The sequence below is a fragment of the Salmo salar genome, chromosome 19 (genome assembly GCF_965601325.2).
Source record: "Salmo salar chromosome 19, fSalSal1, whole genome shotgun sequence".
NCBI lineage: Eukaryota > Metazoa > Chordata > Actinopteri > Salmoniformes > Salmonidae > Salmo > Salmo salar.
In genome coordinates this window covers 87,582,224-87,598,653 of record NC_138309.1, presented here as the reverse complement: position 1 = coordinate 87,598,653, position 16,430 = coordinate 87,582,224, and the positions used below count along the sequence as shown (strand labels likewise).

The 16,430-nt window shown below is 43.8% G+C and overlaps 1 protein-coding gene across 2 annotated transcripts in view; it reads left to right on the top strand.

Moving 5' to 3' along the window:
- The window catches only part of LOC106579737 (ubiquitin conjugating enzyme E2 W), a 30,150-nt gene extending 15,821 nt beyond the window's left edge, over nucleotides 1-14,329 (top strand). For both annotated transcript variants that reach the window (XM_045702848.2, XM_014159902.3), the window contains exons 3-6: nucleotides 487-589; nucleotides 7,794-7,949; nucleotides 10,168-10,243; nucleotides 10,537-14,329. In XM_045702848.2, the coding sequence (XP_045558804.2) occupies nucleotides 487-589; nucleotides 7,794-7,949; nucleotides 10,168-10,243; nucleotides 10,537-10,550 (349 nt within the window). In that variant the 3' untranslated portion in view covers nucleotides 10,551-14,329. The remainder of the gene's footprint in view (nucleotides 1-486; nucleotides 590-7,793; nucleotides 7,950-10,167; nucleotides 10,244-10,536) is intronic.
- The last annotated feature ends 2,101 nt before the right edge of the window (nucleotides 14,330-16,430 follow it).

Sequence of the window (16,430 nt, the reverse complement as noted above, 5' to 3'; positions counted from 1 at the left end):
GGGAAGCAGCTAGAGAATGTTGCTGTTTGCTGCGTTGTGCCCTGCCCTGGTCCCACAAATCATCTGGTTTGACTGGGGAGGACCACTAAGGACTGGGGGAATTCAAAACCCGTGTTTCTGTCCGAGTGTGTGCTTCTCTCTCTGTCCTGTGGGAGAGGCAACAAACGGTGAGGAGGGGACAGATATGACCTGATCCTCAGAGGTCAGCTGAACGATCTGCTGTACTGGACTGGTCGGGTGTCTAACTGGGTCTTCTATAATGACGCATCATGAAAGGCCTTTATCATTGGATGTGAATGGATTATCCTCAGGCATGTTGACCAGGCCACGGACCAATCCCATCGTCTCCATCTCTGATTGACCTACGACCCACACCATACATGAACACACACACACACACACACTTGTTTGTTTATATTGGAGAATAAAATATACATTAATATATATAATCATTTAATATGGTATCTGTTGTGTCTTGTCTTCCAGATGGATTGTAGATATGGAAGGAGCCACGGGCACGCTCTATGAAGGAGAGAAATTTCAGTTGCTTTTCAAATTCAGTGGTCGGTATCCTTTCGATTCACCTCAGGTAAGTAGCTAGCCTAGCGCCTCTTCATTGAGTACTGTAGCTAGTAGCTGGATAGCTAGCCTAGCCCCTCCTCGTTGATTAGTCCTGGTGCTACGAGCTAGCTTAGCGCCTCCTCATTGATGAGTACTGGTGCTACGAGCTAGCTTAGCGCCTCCACATTGATTAGTCCTGGTGCTACGAGCTAGCCTAGCGCCTCCTCATTGATGAGTACTGGTGCTACGAGCTAGTCTAGCGCTTCCTCATTGAGTACTGTAGCTAGTAGCTGGATAGCTAGCCTAGTGCCTCCTCATTGATGAGTACTGGTGCTACAAGCTAGCTTAGCGCCTCCTCATTGATGAGTACTGGTGCTACGAGCTAGCCTAGTGCCTCCTCATTGATGAGTCCTGGTGCTACGAGCTAGCCTAGCGCCTCCTCGTTGATGAGTACTGGTGCTACGAGCTAGTCTAGCGCCGCCTCATTGAGTACTATAGCTACTAGCTAGCCTAGCGCCTCCTCATTGAGTACTATAGCTACTAGCTAGCCTAGCGCCGCCTCATTGAGTACTATAGCTACTAGCTAGCCTAGTGCCTCCTCATTGAGTACTATAGCTACTAGCTAGCCTAGCGCCTCATTGATGAGTCCTGGTGCTACGAGCTAGCTTAGCGCCTCCTCATTGATGAGTACTGGTGCTACGAGCTAGCTTAGCGCCTCCTCATTGAGTACTGGTGCTACGATCTAGCTTAGCGCCTCCTCATTGAGTACTGGTGCTACGAGCTAGCCTAGCGCCTCCTCATTGATGAGTACTGATGCTACGAGCTAGTCTAGCGCCTCCTCATTGAGTACTATAGCTACTAGCTAGCCTAGCGCCTCCTCATTGAGTACTATAGCTACTAGCTAGCCTAGCGCCTCCTCATTGAGTACTATAGCTACTAGCTAGCCTAACGGCTCCTCATTGATGAAAAGTACCGTATAGCTTAGTAACTATTGAATCAGCAAGCTAGGACACTGTCAAGATCTGTCCATGCTCTGTGATTACACTGAGTGGGCATGTTGCTTAGTAACGGGTCATTTATCGATTGAATGAAGAGGGTAGATATCATTCTGTAAGGTAGAGAGGGTTCCAGTCTGATGAAGAGGGTGGATATCATTCTGTAAGGTAGAGAGGGTTCCAGTCTACTGGTCTGATGAAGAGGGTAGATATCATTCTGTAAGGTAGAGAGGGTTCTAGTCTACTGGTCTGATGAAGAGGCTAGATATCATTCTGTAAGGTAGAGAGGGTTCCAGTCTACTGGTCTGATGAAGAGGGTAGATATCATTCTGTAAGGTAGAGAGGGTTCCAGTCTGATGAAGAGGGTAGATATCATTCTGTAAGGTAGAGAGGGTTCCAGTCTACTGGTCTGATGAAGAGGATGGATATCATTCTGTAAGGTAGAGAGGGTTCCAGTCTGATGAAGAGGGTAGATATCATTCTGTAAGGTAGAGAGGGTTCCAGTCTACTGGTCTGATGAAGAGGATGGATATCATTCTGTAAGGTAGAGAGGGTTCCAGTCTGATGAAGAGGGTAGATATCATTCTGTAAGGTAGAGAGGGTCCAAGGCGTTAGCTAGCTAGCTAGAAGTACTAACGTTAGCTAGCTAGCTAGAAGGACTAACGTTAGCTAGCTAGCTAGAAGGACTAACGTTAGCTAGCTAGCTAGAAGGACTAACGTTAGCTAGCTAGCTAGAAGGACTAACGTTAGCTAGCTAGCTAGAAGGACTAACGTTAGCTAGCTAGCTAGAAGGACTAACGTTAGCTAGCTAGCTAGAAGGACTAACGTTAGCTAGCTAGCTAGAAGGACTAACGTTAGCTAGCTAGCTAGAAGGACTAACGTTAGCTAGCTAGAAGTACTAACGTTAGCTAGCTAGCTAGAAGTACTAACGTTAGCTAGCTAGCTAGAAGTACTAACGTTAGCTAGCTAGCTAGAAGGACTAACGTTAGCTAGCTAGCTAGCTAGCTAGCTAGAAGGACTAACGTTAGCTAGCTAACGTTAGTCCTTCTAGCTAGCTAGCTAACGTTAGTCCTTCTAGCTAGCTAGCTATCGTTAGTCCTTCTAGCTAGCTAGCTATCGTTAGTCCTTCTAGCTAGCTAGCTAGAAGGACTAACAATAGCTAGCTTGTAGCGTAGTGGTATCTGTTGGAGAAGGTATCTGTTAGAGCCAACTCTATTGAACAGGGCTCGTGTTAGTAATTCATTCTTGAATTGTGGTTTTGATACAAAGTAACTTGAGACGAACTGTTAAGATGAACAATAATTTTGATGTTATTGTGGGTGTATCTCTGTCTCTGTCTCTCTCTCTAGCTGTCTCTCTCTCTCTAGCTGTCTCTCTCTCTCTAGCTGTCTCTCTATCTCTCTCTAGCTGTCTCTCTCTCTCTCTCCCTGTCTCTCTCTCCCTGTCTCTCTCTCTAGCTGTCTCTCTATCTCTCTCTAGCTGTCTCTCTCTCTCTCTCCCTCTCCCTGTCTCTCTCTCCCTGTCTCTCTCTCTAGCTGTCTCTATCTCTCTTTACGCTAGCATATTAAAGCCCATGGGCCAGGTTTGAAGGGATTAGTTTATGGTGACAATCTTGTCAGCAGCAGCCCTGCCTATAAATAGGTGGTTGGTTGGTGGTACAGAGAGAATATTAGAAACAGTCAGGCTGCTCCTACCAGCACTACAGATAACTCCCAGCACAGTAACACAACACAGCAACACAACACAGACCTGATAGGAACGCTTGTCATAATAGGTGTCTGTGGCCTACAGGAATGGCAGGAACCTGCTGGTTCCCGTGGGCTTTGTGTATGCGTGCTACCCCACTGCTTCTAACTAGAAGTTAAGTATAACTCTTAAGATGTGTCAAATAAACGATGTCCTGCTCAGAGCTCCAGCTTTGCGTTTGGTTGGCTAACTTGCTCTCCAAGTGGCTAGATGTCAAGATCAAGCTTGATGGTGACAGCAAGAGGTATTCTAGTCTGAGTAACTTGTCTCTTTTTAACTAACATTCTCCTTGTCATTGGCAAAGACACTGTCCTTTCTGCCATCTTCAAATATGAACATTCTATCATTTTATTGAGCTCGAGGCTCTGGTCTAGACCGCCTGCACTCGCCGGCTCAGTCTGGACCGCCTGCACTCGCCGGCTCAGTCTGGACCGCCTGCACTCGCCGGCTCAGTCTGGACCGCCTGCACTCGCCGGCTCAGTCTGGACCGCCTGCACTCGCCGGCTCAGTCTGGACCGCCTGCACTCGCCGGCTCAGTCTGGACCGCCTGCACTCGCCGGCTCTGGTCTAGACCGCCTGCACTCGCCGGCTCAGTCTGGACCGCCTGCACTCGCCGGCTCAGTCTGGACCGCCTGCACTCGCCGGCTCTGGTCTAGACCGCCTGCACTCGCCGGCTCAGTCTGGACCGCCTGCACTCGCCGGCTCAGTCTGGACCGCCTGCACTCGCCGGCTCAGTCTGGACCGCCTGCACTCGCCGGCTCTAGTCTGGACCGCCTGCACTCGCCGGCTCAGTCTAGACCGCCTGCACTCGCCGGCTCAGTCTGGACCGCCTGCGCTCGCCGGCTCTGGTCTAGACCGCCTGCGCTCGCCGGCTCTGGTCTAGCCTCATTAATTACTGCTGTTGTCACGTTCTGTTGCATATAATTCAACAACTGTGTCAATAGCCGGATACACTCAGATTATAAATCAACAGTTTGGCTGTAGATTCCACCTCTCTACACATACTCTACGTTGTTTAGATTAAACATAATATCACTATAATCCACGTTCATTTTCGGAAGTTGCTTTCATTTCGTTTGTAAACATTTCAACTAGAACTTTTTTTTTCAATTCCACAATAAAATGAACACCCATCAAAATAGTTATCTTTCTTGTGACGTGTCGAGGCGGTGCGTTTTAAATCCCCGACAAAACTTTAGTGTTCATTATCGATGCTACGGAAAGACAACGTATTCCATAGAGACCATTTCAGACATTACCCGGGTGTGTTTGACGGGTCATTACAAACATTTCCGTTGGTTGTAACCTTTTAATGGGGGAAAAATCGACAGGCACAAGCAAGAGTGTGAAAGAAACGCAGGAGTAAAATACAAACAATCAATCCATTGAGATTTAAGTGACGCGATTTGTTACCCCTCAAACACAGGAAACAGAAAGACAGACCCTCAGGGGGGTGGGATTTGGCTCCCCTCAAACACAGGAAACAGAAAGACAGACCCTCAGGGGGGCGGGATTTGGCTCCCCTCAAACACAGGAAACAGAAAGACATACCCTCAGGGGGGCAGAGAATGTGCGTTGCTATAAAACCTTTCAAGAATTGTCAATACAGATATTAGGTGCTGACTGGGTGGTTAAATGTGTGGCTGGGGTGGTTAAATGTGTGGCTGGGGTGGTTAAATGTGTGGCTGGGGTGGTTAAATGTGTGGCTGGGGTGGTTAAATGTGTGGCTGGGGTGGTTAAATGCGTGGCTGGGGTGGTTAAATGCGTGGCTGGGGTGGTTAAATGTGTGGCTGGGGTGGTTAAATGCGTGGCTGGGGTGGTTAAATGTGTGGCTGGGGTGGTTAAATGTGTGGCTGTGTGTATGTGTGTGGCTTGAGATATTACAGTTTTGATAGTCCAGTTGGTAGTATAATGTTCCGCGTAGGTCATCGATTTTATTCTCCAAAGATTGCACGTTTGCTAGCAGAATGGAAGGAAGTGGGGGGGGTTATTTCGATCGCCTACGAATTCTCAGAAGGCAGCCCGTCCTCTGGCCCCTTTTTCTCTGCCTCCTCTTCACGGGGATCTGGGCCTGTTCCCGAGAAAGCAGTATATCTTTCACGTCGGGCTCTGTTCCCGAGAAAGCAGTATATCTTTCACGTCGGGCTCTGTTCCCGAGAAAGCAGTATATCTTTCACGTCGGGCTCTGTTCCCGAGAAAGCAGTATATCTTTCACGTCGGGCTCTGTTCCCGAGAAAGCAGTATATCTTTCACGTCGGGCTCTGTTCCCGAGAAAGCAGTATCTTTCACGTCGGGCTCTGTTTCCGAGAAAGCAGTATATCTTTCACGTCGGGCTCTGTTCCCGAGAAAGCAGTATATCTTTCACGTCGGGCTCTGTTCCCGAGAAAGCAGTATATCTTTCACGTCGGGCTCGTCAGACTCGTTTTTGGAATTTTCAATTCTCACTGTCTACCTTTTTTATTTTTATGATTTGTTAGTTCTCAAAGATTATATTATAAAAAATGATATAGGTCCGTTATCTTTTCTACATACTTTATCTGGTTTTAATCGTTTAGGTTTACACTGAAAGCGTTTTTCCATCTCAAAAATGAATTTAAAAAAAATCCAACAATTTCAATGTCAGAAAAATCCCGTACTTGATGCACCCTATGTACATACAGCATCGCTGTAAAGGCCTCCTCTCTCTCTGGTGGCTGCTGAGTTTAAGTGTGCAGCTCTCTCTCTCCTCTCCTCCCTCTTCTCCACTCTCTCCTCCCCTTTCACCTTTTACCCTCTCCTCTCTCTTCCCCCTCCCTTCTCCACTCTCTCCTCCCCTTTCCTTTCCCCATCCCTACAGCCATCACCTGCCTACTCTCTTCTTCCTCCTCCTCCCTTCTTCCTCCTCCTCCCTTCTTCCTCCTCCCTTCTTCCTCCTCCTCCCTTCTTCCTCCTCCTCCCCGCTCTTCTTCTTCCTCCCTCCCTCCCTCTCTTCCTCCTCCTCCTCCCCTCTATTATGCCTTCCCCTCTTCCCCTCTCTTCTTCCTGCCCCCGCTCTTCCCCTCTGCTCCCTTTCTCCCCTCTTCCTCCTGCTCCCTTTCTCCCCTCTTCCTCCTGCTCCCTTTCTCCCCTCTTCCTCCTGCTCCCTTTCTCCCCTCTTCCTCCTGCTCCTCCTCTCCCCTTTCTCCCCCCCTTCCTGGCACCCCTCTCCTAATCTGCCACCTCGCATGTAAAACGCAGGAAAATTGTATTTTAACCTAATCGGAGTCCAAATTTTAAAGGGCAATTCCACCACTTTCCAACCTATTTTTCCATTATCTCTAGAACAATGCCAGTGTCTACATATGTGACAGTTGCACATTTCATATAAAGTTCTACCCAATGACATCATCAAAAGAAAAAACGTGACGTGGGGAACAAGAAAATCCCCTCCCTCTGGCTAGAAAGTCGTTCAAGGTTTGGAAAATTGCTGTTTTTATTTTTATTTATATTTTTTTAAATTTATTTTAATCCTACTCTGTAACAGAGAAACATTTTTTTATGACCTAATCTTTTTAACCACAGAAGAAGAAACTGTTTTCACATTTTTAGACACTGGCATGTTGGCTGGAGATAATGAATATGAGGTTGAAAAGTGACGGAGATCCCCTTTAACAGACCGTAAGCCAGATACAGAGCGTTCAGAAAGTATTTAGACCCCTTGACTTTTTACACATTTTGTTACGTTACAGCCTTATTCTAAAATGGATTAAATGGTTATTTTCCCCTCATCGATCTACATACAATACCCCATAATGACAAAGCAAAAACAGGTTTTTAGAAATTTTTGCAAATGTATTAAAATATAAAAAAACCCCGAAAATATCACATTTACATAATTTTCAGACCCTTTACTCAGTACTTTGTTGTAGCACCTTTGGCAGTGATTACAGCCTTGAGTCTTCTTGGGTATGACGCTACAAGCTTGGCAACACCAGTATTTGGGGAGTTTCTCCCATTCTTCTCTGCAGATCCTCTCAAGCTCTGTCAGGTTGGATGGGAAGCGTCGCTGCACAGATATTTTCAGGTCTCTCCAGAGATGTTAGATCGGGTTCATGTCTGGCTGGGCCACTCAAGGACATTCAGAGACTTGTCCCGAAGCCACTCCTGGGTTGTCTTGGCTGTGTGCTTAGGGTCGTTGTCCTGTTGGAAGATGAACCTTCGCCCCAGTCTGAGGTCCTGAGCGCTCTGGAGCAGGTTTTCATCAAGGATCTCTCTGTACTTTTCTCTGTTCAATGAAAAAGATTTGCATTATGGGGTATTGTGTGTGTGTGTGTAGGTTGATGAGGATTTTTATTTATTTAATCCATTTTAGAATAAGGTTTTAACGTAACAAAATGTGGAAAAAGTCAAGGGGTCTGAATACTTTCCCAAATGCACTGTATATAGTAGACGGAACTCAAACGAGGAAAATTGATTAGATGGAAGTAATTATTGAGAAATGTGTCTGATCACGTGTTTGGCTTTCCATTTCAGGTAATGTTCATGGGAGAGAATATACCTGTCCACCCTCACGTTTATAGCAACGGTCACATCTGTCTGTCCATACTAACAGAAGACTGGTCGCCAGCCCTCTCAGTGCAGTCAGTCTGTCTCAGCATTATCAGCATGCTGTCCAGCTGCAAAGAAAAGGTAAGGGGGCGACGACAGACCCTTTGGGGAACGCCGAATCGTGTATATAAAATGATAAAAGCCTGGCATAATGTTACTGTTTACAGGGTTCATTATATACTGAACAAAAATATAAACACAACATGTAAAGTGTTGGTCACATGTTTCATGAGCTGAAATAAAAGAACTGAGAAATGTTCCATACGAACAAAAAGCTTATTTCTTTCAAATGTTCTTGCACAAATTAGTTTACATCGCTGTTAGTGAGCATGATCGTTACACAGGTGCACCTTGTGCTCGGGACAATAAAAGGCCACTCTAAAATGTACAATTTTGTTACAACACAATGCTACAGATGCTTCAAGTTTTCAGGGAGTGTGCAATTGGCATGCTTACTGCAGGACTGTCCACCAGAGCTGTTGCCAGATAATTGAATGTTAATTTCTCTACCATAAGCCGCCTCCAACATCGTTTTAGAGATTTTGGCAGTACGTCCAAACGGCCTCACAACCGCAAACCTGACGTAAACATATTAACAGAGTGCCCCATGGTGGCGTTGGGGTTATGGTATGGGCCCCATGGTGGAGGTGGGGTTATGGTATGGGCCCCATGGTGGTGGGGTTATGGTATGGGCCCCATGGTGGAGGTGGGGTTATGGTATGGGCCCCATGGTGGAGGTGGGGTTATGGTATGGGCCCCATGGTGGAGGTGGGGTTATGGTATGGGCCCCATGGTGGAGGTGGGGTTATGGTTTGGGCCCCATGGTGGAGGTGGGGTTATGGTATGGGCCCCATGGTGGAGGTGGGGTTATGGTATGGGCCCCATGGTGGAGGTGGGGTTATGGTATGGGCCCCATGGTGGAGGTGGGGTTATGGTATGGGCCCCATGGTGGAGGTGGGGTTATGGTTTGGGCCCCATGGTGGAGGTGGGGTTATGGTTTGGGCCCCATGGTGGAGGTGGGGTTATGGTATGGGCCCCATGGTGGAGGTGGGGTTATGGTATGGGCCCCATGGTGGAGGTGGGGTTATGGTATGGGCCCCATGGTGGAGGTGGGGTTATGGTATGGGCCCCATGGTGGAGGTGGGGTTATGGTCTAGGGCCCCATGGTGGAGGTGGGGTTATGGTATGGGCAGGCATAAGCTATGGACAACAAACACAATTGCATTTTATCGATGTAAATTTGAATGCACAGAGATACCGTGATGAGATCCTGAGGCCCGTTGTCGTGTCATTCACCCGCCGCCATCACCTCATGTTACAGCATGATAATACACGGCCCCATGTCAACAAGGATCTGTACACAATTCCTGGAAGCTGAAAATGTCACAATTCTTCCATGGCCTGCCTATTCACCAGACAAGTCACCCATTGAGCATGTTTGGGATGCTCTGGATCGTTGTGTACGACAGCGTGTTCCAGTTCCCCGCCAATATCCAGAAACTTCCCACAGCCATTGAAGAGGAGTGAGACAACATTCCACAGGTCACAATCAACAGCCTGATCAACTCTATGTGAAGGAGATGTGTCGCGCTGCATGAGGCAAATGGTGGTCACACCCAGATACTGACTGGTTTTCTGATCCACGCCCCTACTTTCCTTTTTTGACGGTGTCTGTGACAGACCAACAGATGTATATCTGTATTCCCAGTCATGTGAAAATCCATAGATGAGGACCTAATGAATTTATTTCAATTGACTGATTTCCTTATGTGAACTGTAACTCAGTCAAATCTTTGTAATTGTTGCGTTTTATATATTTTTGTTCAGTAGACACCATTTTAAACATTGACACTCTAATACAGAAGGGCTGTCACGCCATGGAGGACCCAGTGTCTGCTGGTTTTAGATTCCTCCTTTCAATCTGTGGTTTATTAAGACCTTAAGAACCAGGCGAAGGGGAGGTCCTAACTACTCAATGACCTTTAGAACCAGGCGAAGGGGAGGTCCTAACTACTCAATGACCTTTAGAACCAGGCGAAGGGGAGGTCCTAACTACTCAATGACCTTTTAGTTCATCAATCATGTACAAGGGATGAGGAAAAAAACCTGCAGACACACAGCCCTCTGGGATGAGTTTGACACGTGAGGTAGAGGGGGAATCAGAATAAAGCTCTCGGCACTATTGAACCTCGACCTAAATGGCTGTCTAGACTTCACCTTACTCTCTGAATGATGTTGCCTTTACACGCCATGTTTATACCAGCGCTTCTCTGACGATGCCGTTTGTGTCTCTCCGCAGAGACGGCCCCCCGACAACTCCTTTTACGTGAAAACGTGTAACAAAAACCCAAAGAAGACAAAATGGTGGTATCACGGTGAGTAGTTACGTCCTCTGTAGCCAGGTATTAGATGACAACAATGTTAATACGTCAAGGGTTAAACCATTCCACCCTCACACAGATTTTATGTTTACCTACTAGAATGGTTATCCGCTCTAGTTAATGGGACATGTACAGAAATCCAACACTTGACTACACGTTAGATTAGGAAGAATCAGTATTTATGGACGTTAACATTCATATAATCACGTCAGTGTATTAATAGTGAAATTGTGTGTGTGTGTGTGTGTCTATACGCTCACGTACGCGCTTGTGTTTTTCTTTCCCAGATGATACATGCTAATTAACTTTCTAACAGTCCTACTGTCCCACATAAAGCACTTTTGAATCATAGTCACTGAACTCTGACCTTTTTGACTGGAACAATGGACACCGTGATGCGCTGGAGACTATTTTATGAACTGCGTTTCCCAGAGGGCAGTTGGGTGCATGTTTTAGCCGGTTGTAATATACAAAATGAGAAAATAAAGGAACGTAATGTGTGTCCCAACAATGGATTGTTTTGGGGAAGAAAAGGTCGTTACGCAGCCAGCAAAAGAAATGGTTTGGTAGTGAGATTATTGTTTTAAGATGATTCTTGTTTCCTTTTGTGTTTTGTTTGAGTACGTTTAAAAGGTTGTCATCATGTGTTGTGTAATAATAATAATAATAATAATAATAATAATAATAATAATAATAATAATAATAACAATAATAATAACAATAACAACGGTGGATGCATACTTGGGCATACAAAGAGACTTCAATTGGTTATACCAGGAAGTGGATCTGAGCATCTTATACCAGGAAGTGGATCTGAGCATCTTATACCAGGAAGTGGATCTGAGCATCTTATACCAGGAAGTGGATCTGAGCATCTTATACCAGGAAGTGGATCTGAGCATCTTATACCAGGAAGTGGATCTGATCATCTTATACCAGGAAGTGGATCTGAGCATCTTATACCAGGAAGTGGATCTGAGCATCTTATACCAGGAAGTGGATCTGAGCATCTTATACCAGGAAGTGGATCTGAGCATCTTATACCAGGAAGTGGATCTGAGCATCTTATACCAGGAAGTGGATCTGAGCGTCTTATACCAGGAAGTGGATCTGAGCGTCTTATACCAGGAAGTGGATCTGAGCGTCTTATACCAGGAAGTGGATCTGAGCGTCTTATACCAGGAAGTGGATCTGAGCGTCTTATACCAGGAAGTGGATCTGAGCGTCTTATACCAGGAAGTGGATCTGAGCGTCTTATACCAGGAAGTGGATCTGAGCGTCTTATACCAGGAAGTGGATCTGAGCATCTTATACCAGGAAGTGGATCTGAGCGTCTTAACCCCAAAACACTAAAATAGTTTTGTTTTTACTGAAATTAAATGCACTGTGAAAAAATCTAGAGGTACAACTAACTCAATGTTAGTTATTCCAGACATGCATTCTACTGTAAAACCAAAAACATCACCACTTCCTGTTTTCAGGGGATAATAATAGGGTTTTAAACTGCTTTACTTTTAATCAAGAGCAGTACTTCCTCTCCGCCTTCCATCTTCCAAGGACAGACTTGATTTCAGAAGTTGTGAATTTGTCTGGTCTGTGTGTTGGCTAGAATGTTGGTAGTGACCAGGTTGAGACAAGAACGATGGTTACAACTCTTTAATTCACCGAGACTGTTACGTACCTCTCTAGAATAATATGGGCTGAACTCATATAATGGTGTTTGCTAGTCCATTCGGTAAAGCCCAGCGGTGTGTGAAAACATCACCTCCGTGTAAATCCCAGCGGTGTGTGTGAGAACATCACCTCCGTGTAAATCCCAGAGGTGTCTTATCTGTTGTTGTGATCCATTTGTATGATACGTTGGTTTTGGTTTGTTATTGATGAGATGAATGCTTTAATCTCCTAAAAACATTATCTGATTTTTTACGATGTTTGTCTTGTTTTTCAGCTAGCTGACACTTTTAAAAAAAAAAAAATAATAATAATTATTTAAAGGGGCAGTTGTGTATTTAATGAACATCTTTATTTTAACATCCCAGAGTGGTAGTAACAATGAAAGGAATAGTTTCCTGTTGTTAATGACTAGGCTAGACTGATTCCCTGGTCAGAGATTGGCTCAGGTACTTTTTTTCTTTCAATACTAGCTCACCTTGGGGGGGGGGGGAAAAAATATCCTGTCCAGATATTTTGCATTTAACTATATTTTCAACCCCCCAAAAAAAGGACTTATGTTGTGAAATTACAGCGTATGAAACTATTCTATATAAGTCTTAAAACATTTTTTTTTTTTTTTTAGAAATGACGGTTATTACAGAAGTTAGAAATGAGTGCGTTCATATATATATATATTTTTTAAACTAATTAGAGCGATTTTAATAGGAGTGTTTTTATTACTTTGAGTTTCTCTGCGATGTTTCTGGTCAGTAGGATGTGTACAGCTACTTAGTTTAACAACAACACAACTACTGTTGCTCTGACGAGGTTGGGATGCTTGCTGAGTTGTTATGGACTTTTTGTGCCATTTTTTAAAAAATATCAAGCGAAACTAATGAAGTCTAAAACAAATGTCTCTTAGTTTTGCAAAAAAGAACAAACCCAAAAGTATTGAGAGAAAAAACAAAAATATATATATATATATATATATTGCAAGGAAATCTTTGAAATGTGTGAACAAATTAATTCAGAATTATAATTTTCTTTGTGGAGCAATTTTCAATTATAACTATTGTGATTAAACGCCTCCTCCTTTGCCTGTATTTAAAAAAAAAATTGTGCAAGTTTTTGCACCTTCATTCCAGCAACATAGCACCCTGCATGTTTTCCTGTGAAGCTAAGCAGGGTCGGTCCTGGTTAGTCCCTGGATGGGAGACCGGCTGGAAGTGTTGATGGAGGGTTAGTAGGGGGCAGCAGGCAACGAGGGAGGCGTTTGAACACAATAAAGTTATCATTGAAAGTGTTTCACTGAAAACAACAATTTTATTTTTTTTATTCATTTGTTCACGTATTTCAAAATAATTTCCTTGCTATATATAGATATATTGCACTCCAATACTTTTTGGGTTTCTTTTGCTTTCCATTTTGTTCTCGACTTCAGAAGTTTTGCTTGATATTAATGGCACGAAATTAACTCTGTAAATTTTAAACTTGTTATTTCTGTATCGACACCTTACAATGGGATTGAATCATCAGCTCTCAACTGTGACTAAGAGGCTGTAGGGTTGCATCCTATTCCCTATATAGAGCACTACTTTTGACCAGAGGCCCTATGTACGGGGGGGGGGGGTCAAAAGTAGTGCACTATAAAGAGAATAATAGGGACCCATTTTCGGACGCTCCCAGCCAGTGTGTTGCATGCAGCAGCTCTCACTTCATTCCTATAGTTATGTCCTGTCGACATCATCCATTCAGAAATAATTATTCCCGTCGTTGTTCATTTTTTGTATTGTATCTGGTTCTCTTCTCCTTTTGTCACAATATGAAACCTCTTGACTCAGTGAATGTTTTTGTTATAGATATGACCGTGGCACACTGGTGTCAAGGAACCGTATATATGACTATATAGAGGAGTTTATCTATTTAACCAATGATTTTTGTATGCCACTGTAAAAAGGGTTATCTGCTATCCTGGTGTTTTGACAAAACCTTATCATTCCTTTCATAGTGCACTACTTTAGACCAGAGTATGGGCCCTGGTCAAAAGTAGTGCACTATATAGGGAATAGGGTTCCATTTGGGGAAAGTAAGCCACCGTCTGTCACCATTATGACATTTTGTGCAGGGACAAAAAAAGCCTTCATTCACACACCCAGCAGACATGTTAAAACCAGGAGTGGATCTGTCAACAGGATTTGGATATGTCTCTGTTCTACTTTTATTTTCCTGATTTTTATTTAGTTATATATATATAATATTTTTTTCCTTTTTAATGTGGTTTGGATTCTTGGCCTGCAGATTGTTGTGATTGGTCAACACCATGGGGATGGTAATATTATTATATTTGTAATATATTTTGAGATGTACAAGCTCCATGTCAGAGGAGCCTGCTCATTTTAATAATCAATAATAAAAAGCAGAAGTTGACTTTTTTTAAAACAATTTTTTTTATTCATTCTTGTCTCACACACTTTGCTGATCTGATTTGATTCCATTAGGGAATAAGGCGAGACAAACTTTTGTTATAATGGCACAGAATGCTGTGGTAGCCATGCTGGACATATTTGTGAGCTACTATCATAGACCTTTACAGTTTAATACAGAGCCTTCAAGTATTCACACCCCTATTCGTTTTTCCACAGTGGAATTAAAATGAGTTTAATTGTAATTTTTTTTGGTCAACAAACAAAATACTCTGTCAAAGAGGAAGAACAATGAAAAAAATTGTAAATAAATACAAATAATATCTTGACTTAGAGTATTCAACCCCCCCCCCCCCAAATACATGTTAGAATCACCTTTGGCAGTGATTACAGCTGTGAGTCTTTCTGGGTAAGTCTCTTAAGAGCTTTGCACACCTGGATTGTACAATATTTGCTAATTATTATTATTTTTTAAATCTTCAAGCTCTCAAGTTGGTTGTTGACCATTGCTAGAGAGCATTTGTCAAGTCTTAACAATAGATTGTAAAGCCGATTTTTAAGTCAGAACTGTAACTAGACCACTAAGGAACATTCAACGCCGTCTTGGTAAGCAACTCCAGTGTAGATGTGGACCTTGTGTTTTAGGTTATTGTCCTACTGAAAGGTGAATTAATCCCAGTGTCTGGTGGAAAGCAGACTGTACCAGGTTTACCTCTAGGATTTTGCCCGTGTGTACAATCAATCATCAACACGAACTCCAACTTGTACCACCAGTCATGGAGATTTATTCGGATAAAAACAGCATCAAATTGCACGTCATACAATGCACAGCTCACCATCCAACTCTGCACTCACACACACTGGTTTGGTGCTTGTTCACTGGGACAATTCTAACTGAAACATCCTCCTTCATAAACAAGCCACGCAAACCAGCCAATAGGAAGCCGTGTTTTAGTTTGGTCTTGCCTTCACCTACTCAACAGGGCACCTTATTGGCTGGTTTGCGTGGCTGTTACACTCCCCCCCCCCCCCCTACTGAATTCCACTTGCAAACATAAAATAATACAAACACAAAACTCTACTGTGCACAATTACCAGCTACAGAGACACTCAACATATGTACAGAATAATCCAGAGGAAAAAAACTATATATTTTTTAGACTAACAAATAGAGAAAACTGAAAGGTTAATTTGTTTATGTCAAGTATGCAGACCCTTAGTTTTAAAACAGTCAGTAAATATTCCAGTTATTAGATAATTCTCCACGAGAATTAGAGTGAAAAGTAGTTGATCGATTTTCCCCCTTAGCCTTCATAGGTAAACATGCCTGTTTACATGTTAAGTACACTCAGCGACTTTAAAAACCATCCCAAGTAATAAAATAAACTACCATAAGAGACTTTATCATATCCGTCACATTACCATCCTGTGATCATGGTCACGATGATGAACAAACTAAACATGTCAATACCATTGACTCTCTCTATTCACATATTAACCTTTTTATGAGCTCATTTTGTGCCGAGTCATAAACTCAATCAGTCTTGACACTGGTTTAAATAGTCTTCCTGCCCTTGACCTAATACGACCCCAAAAATACCTTCAACTGCATAAGGAGTGACAGTGTTGTGTACTGTTGCGATAGTGGGTCTGTCAACACAGTCGGTGCGTAACTGATCAGGTGAGGAATGGTCCGAGTTTGGTAGGTCAGGACGGATATCGTAAGCAGACTGGTCAATTAGCTCACTCACTACACTGTTACGGTCTCGGTCAGATTCTTGAAGACCTTCTGATCCAGGCAGACCTTCCAGCTGCAGTACATCTTCTACAGATTCCAAAGGTGGAATATCCTGAGCATCCAAGGATCGCACATCACCCTCCAGGCTTGTGTCACCTGTTCCTTCAGAAGGCAACTCCGACACCCACACTTTTGTTCTGTACTCTGCAGCATCATCCACTGCAGTGTCCGTGGCAGCTGAGACCACAAGGCCGTCATTCATGCCCTCAGACTCTGTTAATCCAGACATGTCTGTTCCATCATCAACAGCAGCATGGGGAAGAGGAAGAAAGTTGACTGGCATTATCAGGTTGCGATGTACCGTCTT